General features: G+C 36.0%; 1 protein-coding gene across 3 annotated transcripts in view; it reads right to left on the minus strand.

Annotated features, from left to right (window-relative positions):
• The window catches only part of FSTL5 (follistatin like 5), a 275,951-nt gene that overhangs the window by 180,119 nt on the left and 78,757 nt on the right, over positions 1 to 17,075 (minus strand). For all 3 annotated transcript variants that reach the window (XM_036382231.2, XM_036382232.2, XM_036382229.2), the window contains exon 4: positions 7,017 to 7,265. In XM_036382231.2, coding sequence (XP_036238124.1) covers positions 7,017 to 7,265 — 249 coding nt within the window. The remainder of the gene's footprint in view (positions 1 to 7,016; positions 7,266 to 17,075) is intronic.

The following is a 17,075-nucleotide window of genomic DNA, read 5'->3' on the forward strand; positions in this document are numbered from 1 at the left end:
TTTTGTCACTACACTACACACTACTGTTACCTGTTTTCTTCCAGTTTTACAAACATTTGCTATCCTCAATACTAGGCACTACCAACATTTATTTTAGAATGTCACCAAAAAAAAATTGTGTGGTGGTTTATTTTTGCCTTTTCCCAACATTTTTATAAAGGCTACTTGAGCACAGAAATTGAGACATGATTTGAACCATACCTGTATAATCCTTGTACTGCTAGCAACACATCAACAATTTTCTGATCGTACCAAAAAAGCAGGAAAGCAAAGAATATTCTGTCCTGTGAGTGGCACAGCCCCATCCACAGGCCCAAGTTACCAGGTTTGAAAGGAGGGCACCAGCAGAACTCTGTCCACTGATTACACTTTGCCAGAGCTCTACTTCTCTTTCTCCTCCTCTGATCTCTCCAATTCTTCCTCAACAGTACCAGAAACTACTGGCTGAATTTTAGCACCATGAGCTACATTCTGTTTCTTCAAAATCAGGCTGAACGTGTATAAGTAAGAATGGTTTTTTTTCAGAGATGCTTATCCACAGAATGACTGAGGTTGAAGGAAACCATAAGAAATCATCTGCTGCTCCCCTGCTCAAGAAGAGCCACCTAGAGCTGCTTGCCCAGGACCACATCCAGTCAGATTTTTAGTATCTACAAGGAAGAAGACTTTACAATGTTGGTTGTCTGATTCAGTGACTTGGCACAGACTTGAGAATGCAGCTTGCAGGTTAATACAGCTTCTTTGAACAGATTCAACATCATTATTGGAATTTTCTAATGGCATTTCTAAATTTTCTACCAGTGAAAATCTGTGACGTCCGTAGATCCACTTCTTTGTGTGGTATCAAACAGCAGTGATTACCTTACAAGAAATTTTAAACTTCATTAAGATTGTACAGAGATTAGCTAGAGAACACTAATTCTTCATCACTATGGGAATGTAGACTACGTAATAGGTTAGAGCTGATTAACAGATTTATCGCAGAATTGCAGGCATTGATATACAAAGATTGGGACTGTTCCAGACACTGAAAGTAAAGCATGGCTTTGCAGTATATCTTTAGCCAGGCAATAAAAGCAAAACCTATTTTCATAACTTGTTTCAGGAGTTGCCCCATTGCCACTGCCCCATCCAACATTTCAGAAGTTCGAATTCAATGCAAAGGAGGAAAAAGAGAGTAGAGTTCAAGACTTTAGCTGCAAAGATATACAATATCACCAAAAGCAGTGAAGCAGAGAATGTTGAATGTTCAGTTTTTAAATTAAGCTTCTTGTATGCATGTTCTCATAAATACCTTGAATTTAGCTTCACTCTGCAGATCTAGTAGCAGATATTACATATGTTGGCCTTGCCTGCCAGTTAGTTTAAGCAATTTAAGGTAAGACCGGGGAATTTAAGAGAGATATTTGAGACAAATCTTGCATAGATATTGGAGGAAAAACCAGCAGTTTTCCAAATCTCATGAGCAATGCAACTCGGGAAAATGAACTGTGTGGGGAAAGCAGAGTAGAGGAACAGTGCTAAAATTTAGTACAGTTTCAAAGGGTATTAAAAAGATCCAGCTTCCTATTGGTTAGAGCATAACTTTCCAACAAAGTGCTGAAAGAAGTAGCACACCAGCCATTAACAGTGATTTTTACCACTCTGTGACTGTGCCATTACTAATGTTATCTCTGCAGGAATTCAGGATTTAATATTTTTTTCATAAGTGTTGCACTAAAGGGAAGATATGTAGATCATAGACTGGATTAGTAATCTAAGTCTAATAATTCCTACATGCCATCAAATGTTTCAAGATCAAGCAGAAACTTCGAGTTCTGAAAGAGTTTTTTCACATTTCTTTTCACAATACAGCTTGTGTTGAACATACTTCTGGAGTGATAACTGAAGCTTGACACTTTATTGGCAGCAACCTTAAGGGTGATGTTATAGACAGAAATTCAAGCTTTTAGAAAGAGTGTAATAACGATGTTTTTGAGAACTTCAACAGAGAAGCCAACAGATAGCCAAAGTAAAAAAGCAAATACATCTTAAAAAAAAAGTTCTTTTTCATTGAAAATACTGGATTGATATTCAGACTAACATACCCTAATTTCTTTTGAAAGATAGCTAATGATCAAACTTAAATAATGTGTTTAAGATTTATATAAAAGACAAGATGAAATATTTCTACAAGTGAAACTGGTAAAATGACAGACTTATATGCTTGCTTTTGAAGTATATGAACATCAGGTAAGATGAAGTAAATGTCAGTGCTACTAAATTAATGTGCCAATATTTTAAGAACCAATCTAAGATCACCTAGGGCACAAATCAAACACAAACAAAAATTCAAAAAATACAATCTTTGAACTAATCTTGTGGAAGTCACTATAGAGGCTAGATGGGCATCCTAGATCTTTTCTGTGGGATAGTTAGTATTTAGCTCACTTTAACTAATTCCCCCAGCCCTCTTCAAAAAGAAAGCAAGCCTATAGGCTTTTCCCTAGTATTTACAGTCTGCTGCTGAAATCCTGTGTAGCTTTTACTCACAGGATCTGCTGTATGTCAAACACAAAAGCCTGCTCTGGATTTGTTTCTGCTTTCTTATTTCATAATTTTTATTTCTTTTCTTGGAATACAAGGCAGCCCACTCACATCCACCCTGATGATTTTGAAGACACCTTCATATCTTTTTTAAGCCATTGACTACTTTTGGTCATTCCTGCTAATGTCTTCTGAACTTTTTCCAGTTTCCTCGTACTTATTTTGAATAAGTAATTTGAAAGTCAGTTTCACAGCCAGCTCTTATCCTCTTCCCTGAACAGCTTAGCACTGGGAGCAAGCTTTCCAACCTACGTTTCTACTTTGTCTTTCAGGAACACTCAGGGGAAAAGCAAATGTCATAGCAGTCTTCAGATACTTAGCTATCTAGATATTTTAGTAATGGTAGTAAGAAATCTGAAGATCACAGACTTTGTAACAGATGAAAATATTCACCAAATTAAAATGAGACAGAAAAAAAAGAAATATAAGAGATTAAAATAATGTTAATATCATAAGGGTGTCACAGAAGCTATATAAAAGTAAAAAGCTTACATATGAAGTAAACTTTATTCTACAAATATTCTATAAAATTCAAAGTATATACAAGTATTTGCTACATTCCTGAAGATTCAAAGCAAATTACCATTTGCCATGATGACCGAGTGTATCACTGTATGGAATTAAATATAATGTAAAATATACAAGAAGCTCAGGGTGGATAGAAAATACACGATGAATTTGTCATGGAAAGTTTTTAATCTCTTATTGGAATCATCTTAAATATTTTACATTTTTTAGATCATTCAGGCTTGAGAGCTCCTCTGAAAATGATTGCAGAATTTTCATTCTCTAACATCCAGTTACAGGACACTGGACTTTATCTGAGGGAAATAGAGGACTCTACAGGTGTACAAAATACTTCTAATGTAAATTCATAGAAAAGGAGATTATAAGTAATTAGCTTCTCTGTGGAATTCATTTTGCATCTATATGAGAAGAAATTGAGACAGTTTATTGACTAATTCTCAGGGTCACAGTTGGCATCCAAACATCTAACCAAGCCAGTAGGAAAAATCGTTAAGTGTCTGATGCATCATGACATGACAATAAGTAACTGAGGGAATAATTACCGGAGTGGAGGAAAAGTAATTTCTAATTTAGTATGGCCATTATCTTGATGCGTGTGAAAAAATGTAACATTTGCATAACAGTCTCAACCATCAAGGAAAAACTTTCAACTTCAATTACAGTTTTGCATGTGTTCCACACATATTTCAGAAAAAGGTGTGATTTAATTTGATGTGAAGAAATAAAGATAGCAAGTGAAAAGGACAAAAAGGAAGTAGTCCAATGAATCTGGAAATAAATAAGCTACGATATAAAGCACATAGTGCATCAGAATTTGAAGTTTTAGTTAAAAAAATAGCATGTCAGCAGAGTACAGTTTTGACACAGCTTTCACTACCACAAAATGTATTTATCAAATGTTTCAGAAATTGCTCTCTCTGAAGGCCTTCATGCTTTTTGTCTGTGTTCTATGCACAGCTTAGCTAAGACACATTTCTCAGTGATTTTAATGGAGTTTCAACATATAAGTCAAAGATCTCTTTCATTTAGCAAGGCAATCTTTAAATTCCACTTAGCATGTAAGTATTTAAAAGGGCAATTTTCAAACCATTAAGTAGAACTCATGATGTTTGAGATCAACTATAAATCATTTGGTTACAAGATGCATTATTCAAATAGCTATAGCTACCTAGTTACTATTATAATGTTAATTGGGTATATAGAACATGAGCTTTTAAATTTTTTTCTCCAGACACAGAATACTAGTGTTTTCTGGTAAGCTTACTCATTTAAATAAGGTGTCTTTCTCAGCTCCTCTCATCTTGAGCTCCATACCCGATCTAAAACTTAAAATTTCTGCATCAAGAAATATTTCCCCCTGAAGAGGGTAGAACAGAGAACCCAGGAAGAGGATTTGAAGCACAAATACCTCAAAGCACAGCCTTGTTAGAGATAAAATACACACACACACAAAAAAAAAAAAAAAAAAAAAGCAGCTAAGTACACAGTAGTTTAATCTGAAAATCAATGATTAACAATGAACCAGAAATTAAAAATACTCAACTGCTGTCTTTACACAGTCATTGTTGACAGTTACAACCCTATCATCTAACAGCATCCTGCAGGCATTCCTTCCCCTCACACCCTGCCCCACTTCAGACTAGCCTCTTCTAAAGGATTTTGTGAAAGCCTAAACAAAGCACTCAGGATATTTATTTTCTGATCTTCTTTGAATTTTTATGGTCTCAGAAGCAGCTCCTTGAAATGAGATCCCTTGTGCTGGAGGATATCAGCTAAATAACAAGGAGGACATGCGGCAGTGCCCTTGTGACACCATCAGTAGTGATGGGGTTCACCTTCTCTGTCCAGGAGGAGCACTCTTAAGGGGTTTTTTCCTATTAGCTTTTTAATATTTTTGACCTGTTACTGGCAGAACCTTCAGCTTTATTGAAGGCAATCTACTAGTGGTTAGCTTAGAAATGTTTTGTAAAAGAAAAAAAATCATACAAAAATAGCTTGACATCTTCTGCCTCCATTACCATATAGAAATACTGGATGTTGGAAAATATTTACAAAAGATAGGAGATGTTGGAAGATAGTCACAAAAGGCAACGATGCTTTAACAGCATGGTGCTCTACTACAGCTATGAAGCAGGGGAAGTTAACATAGGAGAAATTGAGATTGATAAGGTCCATATACATGAAATAAGAAAAAGAAAAATAACTGTTCCCATCTCACATGTTTACCACTACTGAAGTCAACATGAGAAAGAAGGAAAATGAAATATTTTACATTATTTTTAGGCATGTAGTTATAGCCCAAACTAGAGAACTTGAGTATCTGAACAAACAACAGTTTTCAGAAGGCGTCTCAGACAAGGTCAGTCGGATACCCTAGTTCTTTGCTAAAGACTGTAATTGACTAAAGGAAAAAACTACTTTAAACTTTTTTAATCCAGCACCTAAATTTGGTGTCTGAAGTAGAACATCATTCAGATACTCCATTGTCCACAACAACAAGTGTGAAAGAAGCATGGTGAATTTAAAACATAAAGATGAGCTAACAAAACTTAAGGCAACCTTTGGGTTATATTTCTACCTGAAGTACTGTCTCATTTCCATAAATAAATCTCTCTTTTCTAAGATGAAAAAATGTAGCAATGCTATAATTTTTCCCACACATGCTTTGAAATTATTTCTATTGTAAACACCGTACTAAAGAACTGAAATTAGCCCCTTAAATTTAAACATTCTGTGATTTTCTACTGTCCTTTCTTCTACCAGAGTACTGCAAAGTTTGTTTTTTTTTTAAAGAGATTGTGATTGTTAATATGGATGCATTCATGTTTTGTTATTAATGCAGAAACCATTCCCTACAAGCACTGTATGTTATACTCCTAGAATCCCATTTTTATTTTCCACTACCTCAGAACACATGCTACGTACTTAAGGCCTACATATTGTGATGATATATTAATTTTATAGTGTCCACAGGTAGTTCTGAACAAAGTTAAACTTTTGCTATTACTTATATATGGATTCCTGTTAGAAGATTTCCACACCCCCAGCTTAACCTATGGATACCTGTGCCTCAGCATTTTTTGATGAACTTGCAGAGTTTATCATGTTTTCAGGAAACACTAAAGATACTAATAAAAAAGGGCCTAATTAAAAAAAAATTCCCCTCCCATCAAAGCTATATATCATTTTTTAACCAGTGAAAACACACTCAAAATCTGTCAAAGTAGTCACAAATATTCAAAGTCTGCACTGTCAGAGTTCCACAAACCTGCAAGGTGTGCTCAAATTACACAAAAACAAGAGCATGCTGCTATTGTTGACATTGTCAGCATAAAATCCTTAGCATAAGGTGTAGCTCTCAGAATTCAGGCTGGCATCTCAGCATTCAAAGATTAAAAAGTAACTAATCTTGCACGCTTTGATGCGTACACAAGTAAACCTTTCATTATCCAAATTCAAAGGAAGAAAGGTCCATTTAGCCACAACAAGCTGCTGATCTATCAACTTCAACCCCAAATATGAGCACAGGTCCTGCAAATTTCCAAAACTCCTCTGAAACTCTAAATTCTGTTTTTCCTGCAACAAAGATTAACATCCTTCAGGCTCTGGGATATAAGTACATTTAGATGAATGAGGTTCACAACCACATTTGTAAGGCAAGCTGCCATAGATTAGTTTCTAAGAGACAACTGGTTTATTCAGGTTAAATGCCTAGAGCCTTGAGTATAAACAAAAAGGAAAAAAAATCCATAAGGTATCTCTGGAGTGCAATACTTCCTGTATTAATATTTCAAGTCATTTATTCACTGTACACTGAGTGCAGACGCTATAGAGATTTAATTGAACAGCTTGACAACGCGTACCCGATAGCAATATTCCAGATATTGTTCAGCCATGCTTACCTTTAAAGAAACAATCTTCATTGTGTACAATGGTGATCTTTTGCTTTTTCAGACAGGCAGCTCTGTGCACTTCACAGTGGTTTTCATAGAATTCTCCATCAGACCCACACACAGGTTTGTAATGTGGCTTGCAGTGCTCCATGCACAGACACTCGGCTTGGCCAGTCTTCCCATTCACAACGCAGTGCCTGCCCAGACCACAGTACTTGTTTTCACATGATCCAAAATGGCCATCCTGACCAAAATACCCTTAAAAAAAGAAAAAAAAAAAGAAAAAAAAAAGAAGGTTTTTATTTAATAACCACATTTTCCTTAATTTCATGTAAGGTGCAAAAAGGATTGATTTGAGTAAATGAAGTGAGACTAAGCCTTTGCTACATCCTTGACTAATATTAAACATAGGATGGCCTGATGTTAAAAAAATTTAGTCTCTTTATGATGATTTTTTTATACCTCTAATCATTGTCATAGGCTAACCACAATTTAGAGCAAAATCTAGTAACACAAGTTACTCTTCATTAAAAAATTCATAGTAAATCATTACCTTTTCAATGTATATTGAAGTTTGTCAGCTTAAGATTGCTATACTGTTGCATGCAGTAGAACAATGTATTCTCTAGAATTTAGACCATAGGATTGGTCTCAAATTGGAAGGGACCCATAAGGATTGACTCTAATTCTGCGCTCCTTGCAAAACTACCTGAATCTACACCATGTGATTAATAGCATCTTCCAGAAATCCCACAAACTCTGACAGGCAGATAAAATGGATATTTACACATTGAGACTGATCCATGAGAATAACTAAAGCAGAATCAGGGCTCTCAATCAATATGGAGAATTTAAAAACAAAAAAATGACAAAACCTCTGTGGCAGGATTACAATGATATTTCAGGAAACAGAGCATGGAAAAGCAGGACTGATATATCAAGTGAATGGTGGCTAGAAGGAGCCACAGGAACCTCTAGGTGTTATTTCAATTATGACAAATGTGATTTGGATGGCAAACAGAGCTTTAAGACTGCTGCAGTAGAAATGGAGGAGTTTCTGCTGGCCACAATTTTCAGTTCCTTCTGCTCCTAAAATAAGGAAATGGATTGTCTACATTAGGCTACCAAAGCCATCTGTTTTCTATCCTAAAAGTGCTGCTGCCACAATGTAAGATAAGCACTGTTGTCAGTAGTAGATCTCTTGGTGAAAGGGGAAGTTCAGTGCACAGTAATATTTCCTTATTATATGCCCAGTTTCCATTTTGACTGCCTTAGAACTAACTATGGCTTCTTGGCAAGAGAAAGTGAACGATGTGAAAATGATGTGAATATGAAAGCAGAATTGTAATTGCAATTATCAATAAATAGGTTTTCTGATAAAATAATTGTGTCATAAAATATGCATAAAAATACTAAAATGCCTCCAAATGCAGGAGTAGACACCGCCCTTCACAGCTACTTAATTTTATTCTCTCGCTTTGTATTCTAATGTCCAGAACAAACACCTGTTATTCTAATGCCTTGCAATTCTTTCCTTATCCTCACATCCTAGCTGAATCCGTCCTTGGCTAACCCATATAAAAAAAACACGAAGAAGCAAATTACAATGCATAATTTGGTAGTAATTTGTTCATTCTAGAATCATTTTCCATAGCAAAATGTTAATATGTCAATACAACAGCTCGAAGCACATTTCTTCAAGCCACTGAGAATTTATGTTCTTCACTTCAGTGGCAGATATAAAATCTCACCACTTTTTCTTCTGAAGCCTATGGGTCTATTAGACAACCATGCTTTGATTTCTTGCTTTCTCGTACAGCACAAATTTTCCAGACAAACATACTACAGAAAGCACACAACCATGAAATTTGGCTCTAATGACATGCTTTCACTATATTACTTGGTAACAATTTCAGCACAAAGTTGAGAGGGCTACATATTCACCTCAGGTGTTGTATGGCAGATATAACTAAGCCACAGTGATTTTTATACACATGTAAAGGCACCACTGATGGTGGGTTTACCTGCTCATGCACCAAAATGACTTGAAACAGGGAAATCCAATTCAACATTAAATTCTTCCCGTAAGTTTTTGAAAGTATTCCTCCTTGTGCCAATTTATCACCACCATACAAGAGCAACAGATATATACTGACAGAAATTAATGTAAACCAAATTTCCCTATTTTCTTCTACTAAAGCTAAGCTCAGGTAAAGCTTTGGAATACCCAAGAGTGCTTTGCACAGGGCATGTATTCACATTACAGAATGTAAGAACTTTGAAGTGATGGAATTGTTACAGTTTGAGGACAAAGTACATAAACCATTATTATTCATGCTTTCTGAACTGAAGATAAAGATCTCAGAACACATCTGACAACTGCTCTGAATTATTGAGAGGTGTGTGGTGACTCAAAAATATACTGCGCTGTATGTTATGAAAATAGAACTCATTTAATACTTCTCTTGGGACTTCATCTTAGCACTGTAATTGAATCTGATGTCTGAATGCAAAATACCTTCTTTCCGATAAGGGAGAATAATTTACATTACATATATTGATATTTATAATATAGGTATTTGTCAACATATACCAATTATGTACAGCAATAAACAAGCAACTTTTCTGCCTTAATGAAAACCAGTATTTATTATGAAATATTTTATAAATGTCTTCATTTTACACCATTAAGTACTCCAAAACAATACATAAATTTGCATACATCACTGCATATGCAACTCCTTCAACTGAAGTCTGTGGTAAAATTTCCACTAACCTCAAGAGAGGTTTCTCCAGATACAATCTAAAGCCTTCAGTCAGCATTATGTTCTGGCTATAAGTTTTAGCATGTTTAACACAGTTAGAAGTGTACTCTGAAGCACTCCACCAAACTGTGGTCAGCAGATTACCAGATCACTCACAGCAAAGAAATAAATTAAATCAATGCAATTCCAAAACAGGTGACAAAATGCTCACACAACCATAAATTTGAATTAAATATGCACCCACTTACGAAAATATAAACAAATCAATCTAAAGAGGTACTGAGAAATACCAAGAAACGGGCCTAGATATAAGTTTTAAAAAAATGAGCAACCAAAACCCAGATTAAGTAAAACCAATTTCTGCTGCTTTTCACTACTCAAAAATCACTATATTTGTCAAATCCTTAATTTTATTTTTTGTTTCCAAAATGGTACTTCCATAATTTTAATATTGGAATAGAACTGCTACTAAACTACAAAAATCTTACCATTAACAAAAAAGAAACTACATTTTAAACCAATGTGGGCTGTGACATGAAGCCCATTTATGAATGGCTGACTATTTCAGTTGCCATCAGGAAACTGACACTATTACTATTCATTCCTGGATATATTAGTATGGGAGGTATACTTTTGATACTTTGATAAGAGATGAGGTTTTTTTCAGTTTCTTGGGGGTTTTTAGGGGATTTTTTTGATTGTTTGGTTGAGTTTCTTGAATGTCAGTGTAGCTAAGTCTCCTGGCATGAAATTGCTTAGGGTGCAGCACCCCTCCAGGACACCATCATAATCACAAACATTGTTTTTCAGAAGGCTCTTGTTCTATCTAAGCACACGTTTTAGAAAGTAAATCAGTCTGAGAAGAACTTAGGATGCCATATTTAGATATAATTCAGTAATTTAGTTGAGAAGGTAAGCAGCATATTCAATATTAAGAGACTGAAAGCCAGTAATTTGGGACAACAAATAATCTAGTCCTGAATGCAAATATTTTTTCCAGCAATTGTTATTGCTTATGTGATGATAGGCAAGTCTACATTTGTCAAATGCCACAACACAAAAACAGGGAACCATGTACACATATGAGCTATGTACTCTGAATTTTCAGCTTAAAAAAAGCATTATATTTACACATTTTGAGAGGAAACAAAGTGTACTTGGTTCTATCTGAAAATAAGAAATATTCAAATTACCACACCCTTAAGTTAAAAAAAACTCACTTTAAGAACTATCACTAAAACTGTATTACACCCAAAATAGTCAAAGCAGTCATATAGATTTTTCAGATCCTCTTGAAATTTAAAACTCCAAACAGATACCAAACAGAAGGGCAGAAGTTTTCATTTTTAGACAGTACAGTAAAATAGCTTTAACTTTAAAAGAAAAAAAAACAAAAAAAACCCAAACCCCAAACAGTTTCAAGTTTTCAGTTGGGATTCTTCATACAGGCTGCCTATTTAAAGGATACTTCAACAGCATCGATAGCTGAGCAAGTTGTACGTCACAGTTTGATTCATTTACATCTGGGAATTAAGCTGATGTTTTAGCACGTTAAAGACTCACAGAAATACACACAGATACTTTACCCTTTTATCTAATCAGTTTAGAGAAACATTGCACAGTGAAACTTTGGAAATTCATGAGAGTATGAATCTCCATGTTCTACAGTTGGCCCAGAGCTAGAACACACACACAGGCTTTCTGTGTGCTAAGCATTCTCTCACAAACTCAGACTGTTTTCTTACTTCCCTAACAACATAATTTACATTCATGGCTTCTATCCTAACTTGCTGCATCACCCACATGCCACGAAAAACAAAGTGGTAGCTACTTTTCAAGGCAATGCAGTGATATTTTGTGTGCAAATAACGGTAATTTCTTGGGTCAAAAGACCTATAGTCCCATTTCCCCCTCTTCTACTTAAAACCATTATGTAAATTACAATTCCACCTCTACAGCTGCATCTTCGCGTAATACACTATCTATGAAAGGCCCAACCAAGACTGTAATCCCTATTTTAGTAAGTGTTCAGTATAATCTCAGGTTTTAGTAGCAAGTAAGATTTATCACCGCCTACCATTAAGACTCATAGGGCATTAACACTGAGCAAGACCCCAGTACAACCTGTGAGAATCTGCTCATAAATACTGAAGCTCTAGATTTTTTCTATTTTTGAACTGTAGCATTTCAGCAACAGTTCTTTAACAATTCTTTTATTTCACTACCCAGAACAGCTTGTAATTACATTGACTCAACATGACACTAAATCTGCACTACTCATTATCCAGAAGTCTTGGTATATTAAATTCCTCAGAAATTTAGATTTCTTTTTTATTTTAGATAGGAATATTTTGGGCAGTGGACAAAATTTAAAGAAAAGAGTGGATTATTTGAGAGTAAATAAAAAAAGTTCAAAAACTTGCCAATATTATGATTATAGTAATGAATTTCCACCACGTAACAGTGCATATCTTAACAAACTGAAGAGAACTAGCGGCTCAAAGATGAGAGGGTGGGAAGAAAGGACAAACAAAAGCCCCACAGCCACGCAGGGGCAGGATGAGGAGCTGCAGCCCACTGCCCTTAGAAACAGCCCCTTGTAGCTCACAGCTCTCAGCCCTGCTCCCGCCTGCAGCAGTGAAAGAAACTCATACACATGGCTCACCATTATCTTCCTCTGGCATGGTGTCCTTTCAGCACCAGGCAAGTAAGGTCCAGTGCTTTATACTAAAGTCTATTCTGCTGTGTGTAAAGTAAGTTTTTGGCTGGGTCTTGTACCTTCCTTCTTGCCTGCCTTCCCCCTCTGCCCTCAGACATACATCTACCTTTCCTCTTTCCTTCCCAGTAGGGACACTGGAAGTATTGTAAAGATTTACACCTCCATAGAACATGATTGAAATCTTCTGGTGGACTCAGTATTTATCACTGAGGACCAACTTACAGAAATTGACACAGGCATTATGAATGTACAGGATTTTTTCAATCTTAAAAGTTGAAAGAAGGTTTCAACTTTTTTGAAACAAGTTCAAAAAAGTCAAGCCTAAATACACTTAAGGGAATAGGGACTCTATATTCAAATAAAGTGCCTTTCTTATTGCCCTATAAAGCTAAGCTGGAATAAATTAGGAGAATGCGCCACGCTTTTAAAGGAAATAATTTGCAAAACTACAGTAAGAAAAAGGAGAACAAAATAATACCAAGTAACATCAAGAAGATCTGTAAATGCTGAATTGCCCAGCAATTAACTTGAAATATTGAAACCTCCCATAAAAGTGCATCTCTCAGCCAGAAACAGTCAGGTTAGCATTTTTCATCATATGAATTTGTTTTTCTTGCCAGCACTTAGAAGCTATCTTCAGCAAAACTCATAGATTTAGTTTCCTCTGAATAGAGAAAAATCAAATCATACCTCCTTTACTTGAATGAAATTGAAGACCAAGAACAAAAATGCCCCATAAGACAGTGAGGAGAGGTTACAATACAACTACAACTACACAAAAACCTCTTATGCTTATTAGGCAGAAACTTTTCCCCCTTTCCAGAGCCTTCACCTGCTCCTCTCTCATCCTCATAGCAACCCCTTTATAGTCTTGCTCCACTCCAGGTACCCACATCAGGGGGCTCAGCAGCTGCCTGACCCTTGCCTTCTGCAATTACAAAGCATTTCCACGTGTTCCTGCCTCTGTAAACTTTCTTGCTCACTAACAGGGCTGTGAAACACCTGTTTGATATCAGAGCAAATGCCTGTGACAACTCTGCTACAGAGCCTTTCCTCCTGTGAGGTGCCTGTTCAGATTTCTGCCTGTACCAAATTCAGTGTCACCATCCCAGCGGTGCTGAGCAGTGCTGTGCCCTGTGCCCACACAGCAAGGTCCTGTGTGCCACCTCACCTGCCAGCTCCCTCAGGTGACATTACTCTCCTGGCAAGCACAGACCTCATGCTCATGGGAACCAAGAAGGAGTTGCCCAATTCTCCCTCACTGCTAGGAGGTGATTCTTGGGCACAATATTGTAAAAATCTCCTTCATTAATCACCCTCCTCACATTTGAGCAGAGACCATTAAATGTATAAAATGGTCTGTGGGCTCCAGACATGCTACTTGCCTTACACGAGTGGAATGGAAAATGCACACAGGTCTGACACAAACAGCTGAATAGATTTGGATTAAGAGCACTGCTGGCTCTAAGTGTAAATATAGACTGATGTCTTTGAGCAGTTTCAAGCCAGCAATTCATTACTTTCAATTAAATCCTTAGCTCCGATTAGCATTAGCGGTGGTTGTCTTTCTCACATATTATCTTTATTTTGAAAAATGTTTATAATTCATTTAACATTAAACCAGTGGCAAAAAGAGTTTCTTTAACACAAAGCAGGAAACAAATTACACGTTTGCCTCATCACAGATACATGGACCCTTATTCAAATGGTTGATTGCTTTTCAATTGCAGCACAGCAGGCAATCCCCTATTCTGCCAAACATATCACCCAATGTCAGGAAGAGCAGGAAATGTGCATCATAGTGACAGCAGTTTTGAAAAGGTCATAGTCTGAACAACCTTCCACACATTGTAAGCTTATTTGAAATAAGGCTTTATGAATATCACAAAGGGCTAGCTTAGTTCTCAGTCAGACAAAACAACTTAATTTTTTTTTTGTTATTCACAAGCCAAACTGATTAGTTTTAGCAACAACGATGAAAACAATCGACAGTTTGAGTAAATTATTGACTAGAATTTTCCTTTTACTTAGTTAAAATTAGGAAGGCTCTTAGGATTTGGTTTTAAGAAACAAGGTTTAACTGCCGTATCACACAATAATATTAACTGTTCCTCTCTGGCAAACTTTTCACATGAAGAACACATTTGTCCATTTTGAGCTAATAGTATAGTAAAAAACTATTGTTTCCTTGATAGCTATATATGGCTTTCCCTGGGATTAAATATGCTTCTGTATGAAACAACATTATAAAGAGAAAATTTAACTCATCCCTGATCAAGTAGCTGCCATGAAATCAGTAATTCAATTATCCATGGTAAAAACTAGCATACCATATTACAGGTATTATTCAATTTCTGTGTTAGACATTGAAACAACACTGTTTTGCTGAGTTTTTAACTTCAAAGCCCTTCTTAGAGATAAATCTGTGATGTCTTTCTGCCACCTTCCCCAAGGGACCTGTACTAGAAAAAGTGGCACACGCATTGAGCAGCATTTAAACCATATGGTTAAAGTGCAGCATCATTTCTGTTCAAGGAAAGCTAAAAAAGAAATGTCAAGTATTTTCAGTTTTACTGATGTGAAACATTTGCTCCTAATAAATTTTACATTGTCCATTTTTTCCCAGTTGTTACTAAGGAACTGTGGTGGGTTGGCCCTGTACACCACGTACTGCCCACCCGACTACTTGCTCACTGTCACAGGAATACAGAAGGAATTCAGTAAGGAATTCATTCATTAATTTGCACTGGCAGGCAGGTGCCCAGCCATCTTCTGGAAAACAGCAGAAGTAACAGGGCCATGTCTTAACCACCGATATTCCCCCCTCCAGTCCGTCCTTCTCCTCTTGCCCAGCTGCCATCACTGAGCAGAATGTTTTATGGAGTGGGATGCCCCTCTGGCCAGTCTGGGCCAGCTCCACCAGCCATGCCTTCTCCCAGCTTCCTGCTTCCAGAAGGGCGGAGTGGAAATAGAAAAGCCTTTATGTTATTCAAGAATGTTCAGCGTCAAACTCAGCACTGTTGTGGTCACCAATGAGAGTATTATGTGGGCTGCTTTCATGACAGAAAGAGACAGTACAAGAACACTGTGGGAGCATTGAAAGATTTTCCAGGCATTAATAATCCCACAAAGGGCATGTGGGTGTGTGTGCTGTAATCCAAACTGTTACTCAGTGGCACATTATGGAAAAAAATATATTTAGAAGAATCTCATGATATTTTTGTTATATAGAATTTCTCATTCAATGTCTTCTACAAAAGCAGTAAGATACTAACAATTTCCATCTCCTTTACATGTGTGAAACACAAACACATGAAAATTAAAGATTAGTAAGGTGAGATACCATCTTTACAGGCCCTTCAGAAAGAACAGCAAAACACTACACACTTGTATATAGGAGTATAGCTCTCAGAGCCATTTAGCTAACAAACCTGGACACCAATGACCCATGTGTGGAATTCTGAAAGGAACCAAAAAGAAAACAAAACACCAATAAACCAAAAAAACCCCAAAAACTCCCCAAAAAGCAACCTACAAAAGATAAATATTTTAGAGATAAGAGGGAGTTTTAAAAATAATATTTCTATAAGTAATATTTTCATCTGGATTTGCTAGAAGAAAATAATCTTAATTATGCTTAAACTTTCCTGACTTAATTTTGCCATTTTAAGTAAGCTTAATTTGATGCAGAGTCCCATGCACTGCGTTTACACCTCTTATCTTTTTTTTTTTCGGAGAGGACTGATCGTATCTGCTCCATATATTCAGCAAAGTTGTGGGGTTTTTTCTGAAGATGTTAGAATTAACCCAAAATACCTAGAAATATGAAAAATCACACTGCAATCTAAGTGGCAATAACACAAAAATGCTTTTCCAGACCTCTTTAAGAAGACAATACTGCTCTATGAAAATAAAAAAAATATGAAAAAAATAAAGTATCAAAAATCTTTATCTTGACATAGGAGAATAGTCTACCTGAAAAATCCATTTAAAATTACTTCTACATCTATGTATGTCTATTAAGAAATACCTGAAAAAACCAGAGACGTCCACTCAAATAAATATACAAGTGATTACTTTCACAGAAAATAATGCCCAAGTGAGGTGATTAAGTCAAGCAATGTGACTACTGAAAAATTTTTCTGTGCTTAGACTAAAGATTTTCTGTGATATATAATTCCTAGGGAATAAAAGAGAAAGTATAGTTTTCCTGCTAAACCTGAGTAACACAGTTTCAATTTTATATCCAGTAGTCTTTATGGAAATAGTTTGCTATTGAATCGATTATTCTCTTCTAATAAATATGTAAAAGCAAACTGAAGTCAAAATACAAACAGTCCTCTAGCCTACTTAATGGAAAATCAATCTTACAAGAAAACCATATATATCTCTACAAATGAGAAAGCGTTTAGCTTTCAACAGAAAGAAAAATTCTAGTCAGATATTTCAACAGTCATGTTTTTTGTATTAGTTGATACAACTTCTGTCTCGTGACAAATTGCCCTTCTAAACACAGAAAAAAATACTTTTTCACAGATAATATTAGAATTTGATAAAAGCCACCAGCATTCTACATAAGAATCA

Source organism: Molothrus ater, chromosome 4 (genome assembly GCF_012460135.2).
Source record: "Molothrus ater isolate BHLD 08-10-18 breed brown headed cowbird chromosome 4, BPBGC_Mater_1.1, whole genome shotgun sequence".
Lineage (NCBI taxonomy): Eukaryota > Metazoa > Chordata > Aves > Passeriformes > Icteridae > Molothrus > Molothrus ater.